Raw genomic sequence first — 3,775 nt, 5'->3', positions numbered from 1 at the left:
CCCCCTCGCTGTCCATCCCTGCTTCCACTTCCCAGAGCAGGCAGATGTGGACAGACACTCATGTTTCTCTTGGGGGCTGGCAGGGTGGTGGTCACCAGTGGTGGAGTGGGAAGTGTCTTTTCCTCTGGGATGGTCAGGTGGCCTAGGCCTGGGAGCAGAGCAGGGCTGTCTGGGGAAGGGCTATGACACGTCTGCTGGGGGACAATTCCTCTGCAAAGCCCCAGGCCACCCCCCAGGGGAGGGCATCCTGTGTGTGGACTTCACAACCTGAAACTCTCCCATCTCTGCCACCTGGAGGCGCACAGGAACTTGCTCTGGCTTCCTTGGAGCTTGTGGGGGGGAGAGCACTGGCCCAGCTGGGTGGGGAGAGGTGGGGAGTCGGAAGGGGAAATCCAGAAGGGGTGGGGCACTGAGGAGGAGGGTAGACCTCAAAGCTAAGGGTCAGCCCGACAAGGTTTAGAGGTTGAGGTGTTGATAGAGGCTGGGGAGGTTGGGGAAGACAGCTCAGGTGTTGGGGACCTGTCAGAGGGTGGGCTCAGAGCTGGGCGCTAGTGGGTGGGCAAGGCTCAGGGCTGGGGACAGGTGGGGCGGGGCTCAAAACTTATGGGGCCAATGGGAGGAAGAGTCAGAGTTGAGGGCAATGGAGGAGGGGCTTGGAGTTGGAGGACCACGGAGGAGGGGTTCAGAGCTGCAGGCTAGGGGGACTGTCTCACCCGAGGCCGACTGGTTGAGCTCCAGGCAGAGTGGGCCGCCACTGCAGCACTGCAGAGAGCCGGGTCCGGGGCTAGAGGCCTGCAGGTAAGGGCTGGGGCTGGTTTCATTTCTTCCCTCACAACTGAGGCTGCACCAGGTCATGTAGTGGGAAGCGTTGAGCTGGGTAAAGAGAGTGCCTGCGAGTCCAGGGGGATGGGGGGTGGCCAGCCAGTCCTGGGCCATATCTCAACTCTCAGGGCAACCCAAACACCGACTCCTCTTTCTCCCGCTTCAGCACCTCCCTCCCAGCACCTTACTGGAGGTACCTGAATGTCACACCCCTTCCAACCCTGCAGCAGCCCCTCCTGGCAGCACCCTGCCTGGTCCCCCACAGCAGCCCTACCCCTGCACTCGCAGTAGCTCTCCCCTGCGCTGCACTCTGCTGTTTGGTTGAAAGGCTCTGCTTCCCGGTTTGCACGCCTCTCCATAGCAATGGAAGCTATGGCACATCTGTGGGAGGGTTTGAACGCTGTGGCCCTCTTCCCACGGGTAAAGGCATCCAGGAGGCTCTCTCCTCCTTCACAGACTGCTTTGCCGCTTACCTGGACAGGAGTGGGGGTCAGCTGGCTTCTCACCAGGTTCTGGGCTACCAGTAGGACCTGCAGGAGGACTGGTAGGAGGAAAAGGAGAGAGGAGACCACTGCAGGAAGCAACCAGCTCAAGAGTCAAGGTTAAGGAAGGGTCATGCAGTGGTTAAGTAGAAGGGGCCATGACACAGGTGAAAAGAAGAGATAGCCTCAGGGCCCAGGAGTAGTCACAGGTTAGGGTTGGTCACCTGGACCAGGAAAGGCTGGGGTCCCTGGGCTTAGGACAGCTAAGCTGAGCAAAGCAGCCTGATGGCTACTACTGGTCACAGACATCTCCTGAGAGGTAGGCCAGGAGCCCAAGAGAGTGAGGGACTGGTCCTGGGCAGCCCAGGGGAGGGCTGAAAACAGAGATTCCCATTATTACACTATGCAAAGGAGTAAACTAAGGCTGGGAGCACGGGGGTCAACTTGTATGGAATAAGGGGTCCCAGGGGCTGGGCTTTTGCTTCCCGCAAGTCATACTTTCAGAGTGACATTGAGGCCGGCACAAAGTGGCCTGCAGCCTGGTAACGGCCCCTTTGAGAGTAAATGTTGTTGGCATGGCAACAGCAGCATCCCAGGCCCGAGGGGAGACAGAGCTGGAGCAGGTGCAGTGACAGGAAATAGACATCCGGTGCCTCTGATGTGGCCTCATTTGCCTCTGACATCAGAAGTGCTGGGGGTGGGGAGTGGCGGGTGATGGGCTTCCTCAGAACCCAGGGCAGGGAAATGCTGGGTCATAGAGAGGGTCAGAAGTCAGGGCTCCCCTTGTCCAGATTCTTCAGGGTTCAGACCCAACCCTGTTTCTAAATCAGAGCTGAGCTAAGGGCAGGAGGTAACTCTCAGGCCCTGGATAGCTGGATGCCAGCTCTGGTTCCCCCAGGACGAAGGGATCAGATCTGTAAGGGTCTGCTAAGCCCAGGTTCAAGTTTTTCCATGCGAGGCAGAAAACTGCTGGAGATGGGAGAGGGGGACCTTATTCCCATCCTCCCACCCAGCCCTGGGAGGCTGAGCACAACCCAGCCCCCAGATTTCCCAGGGCTAACAGGGCATGTTTCCCTGCCGTCAAGGGTTGACCCTCCATCAGCACTTGGATCTCACAGGTGATGGCTGCCAGGGTGATGTGATACAGAGGAGAGCCTGGACCCTGTCTGGGTTGGGCCCCTTCTGGCCATGGTCTTTAATGCATGAGTGGGGCTGTGCTCAGAATCCTGGGTGCAGAGGTGAGGCAGGGTAGGACCCCTTGGCAATAGGGGCCACTTCTCTCTCCACCCTCATCCCTCCTTACTACCAGGAGCCTCAGCCCCTCCATTGCTCCCTCCCCTCCAACACTACACTCAAGAAGTGTTCTCATCCAGTTAACACCTCTCAAGGGGATTTCAGTCTCCAAAGGCAAATAGGTCGAGAGCGGGGCCCAAAGGTTCTCCCCAGCCCCTGTGTTCTTGTGAAAGGAAGGACCCAAGGCTCCCACACAGCCCCTTTCCCGCTTCCTGGTTGGGACAGCTGAGGCTGGAGGGACAGCTCAGGAGTGTGAGGGAAGCAGACAATCAGTCAAATCAGAAAGCCGGGCGAAGCTTAGACGGTTACTTGGTAGTCTGTGTTAGTTCTGGCTCCTTGCCCATCTACTTTAGTCTGTGCATGTCTCCATAAATAGAACATTCCCAGTATTCCCTGAGCCCCACCCCATCCCAGCTGTAGAACTACCTGCGCACCTGAAGGTGTGGAGGGCAACCAGCATGTGTGCCTGAGTCAGGGAGGCTGCAAACGCAGCCCCTGGAAGCTGGAGGCTGCCCCTCCTCCCCTCCAGCCATCTGTTAGCTCTGGCAGTTCCCTCTGACGCAGCTGCTACCGGGGACACAGGCAAAAGAAGGAAGCACAGGTGATGTCCAGACTGAAGCCAGAGGGAGAAAATAAAGTCAACTGGCAGATAGAAGGACCCCCACTGGAACGTGTCTTATCTGTGTAGATGAGAAACCCGGCAGGTGGAGCAGGCTCTCAGAAGAGATGAGAGGGATGGGAGGCCAGGGTCGTCCCAGGGCCCACCTGCAACGGGAGAACTCTGTCTGATAGTGGAAAGGGGAGTGGGTGGGGAGAGGTCACAGGCCCATTCCTACCAAGAGAACTTAGAGACGAGGCTGCCAGCAGGCAGGATGGAAGGATGAAGGGAGAGGTAGTTATCATCCCAAGGATAAAAAAAGTAAAAACAATGCAGAGGGAAGACAAAAACCTCACCTTTGTCTGACCCTCACTTCCCAACACATGGGTTACTTTTAGGGTGCTCCCTTTGTAAAGCCTTCCAGCACAAGCTGACCCAGCGAGGGGAACAGAAGGGAAGTGGAGGAAAGGGATGACAGTTGAGGCTGAACACAGATTTACTGGCTTTCCTCTCAGAGGTAGGGAGTGAGGAGACTCCCGCTTCTGGGAGGTTCATCCCAAGATCAGCCTCTGGGTTCAGC

At 57.6% G+C, this 3,775-nt stretch overlaps 1 protein-coding gene across 1 annotated transcript in view; it reads right to left on the bottom strand.

Annotated features, from left to right (window-relative positions):
• The window catches only part of INPP5B (inositol polyphosphate-5-phosphatase B), a 52,460-nt gene extending 51,524 nt beyond the window's left edge, over positions 1–936 (bottom strand). Inside the window, 2 exon segments of the mRNA XM_007453860.1 lie at positions 268–356; positions 714–936. Coding sequence (XP_007453922.1) covers positions 268–356; positions 714–936 — 312 coding nt within the window.
• Between the last annotated feature and the right edge of the window lie 2,839 nt (positions 937–3,775).

Source organism: Lipotes vexillifer, unplaced genomic scaffold (genome assembly GCF_000442215.2).
Source record: "Lipotes vexillifer unplaced genomic scaffold, Lipotes_vexillifer_v1.1 scaffold213, whole genome shotgun sequence".
Taxonomy (NCBI): Eukaryota; Metazoa; Chordata; class Mammalia; order Artiodactyla; family Lipotidae; genus Lipotes; species Lipotes vexillifer.
This window is presented reverse-complemented; position numbering and strand designations above follow the sequence as displayed.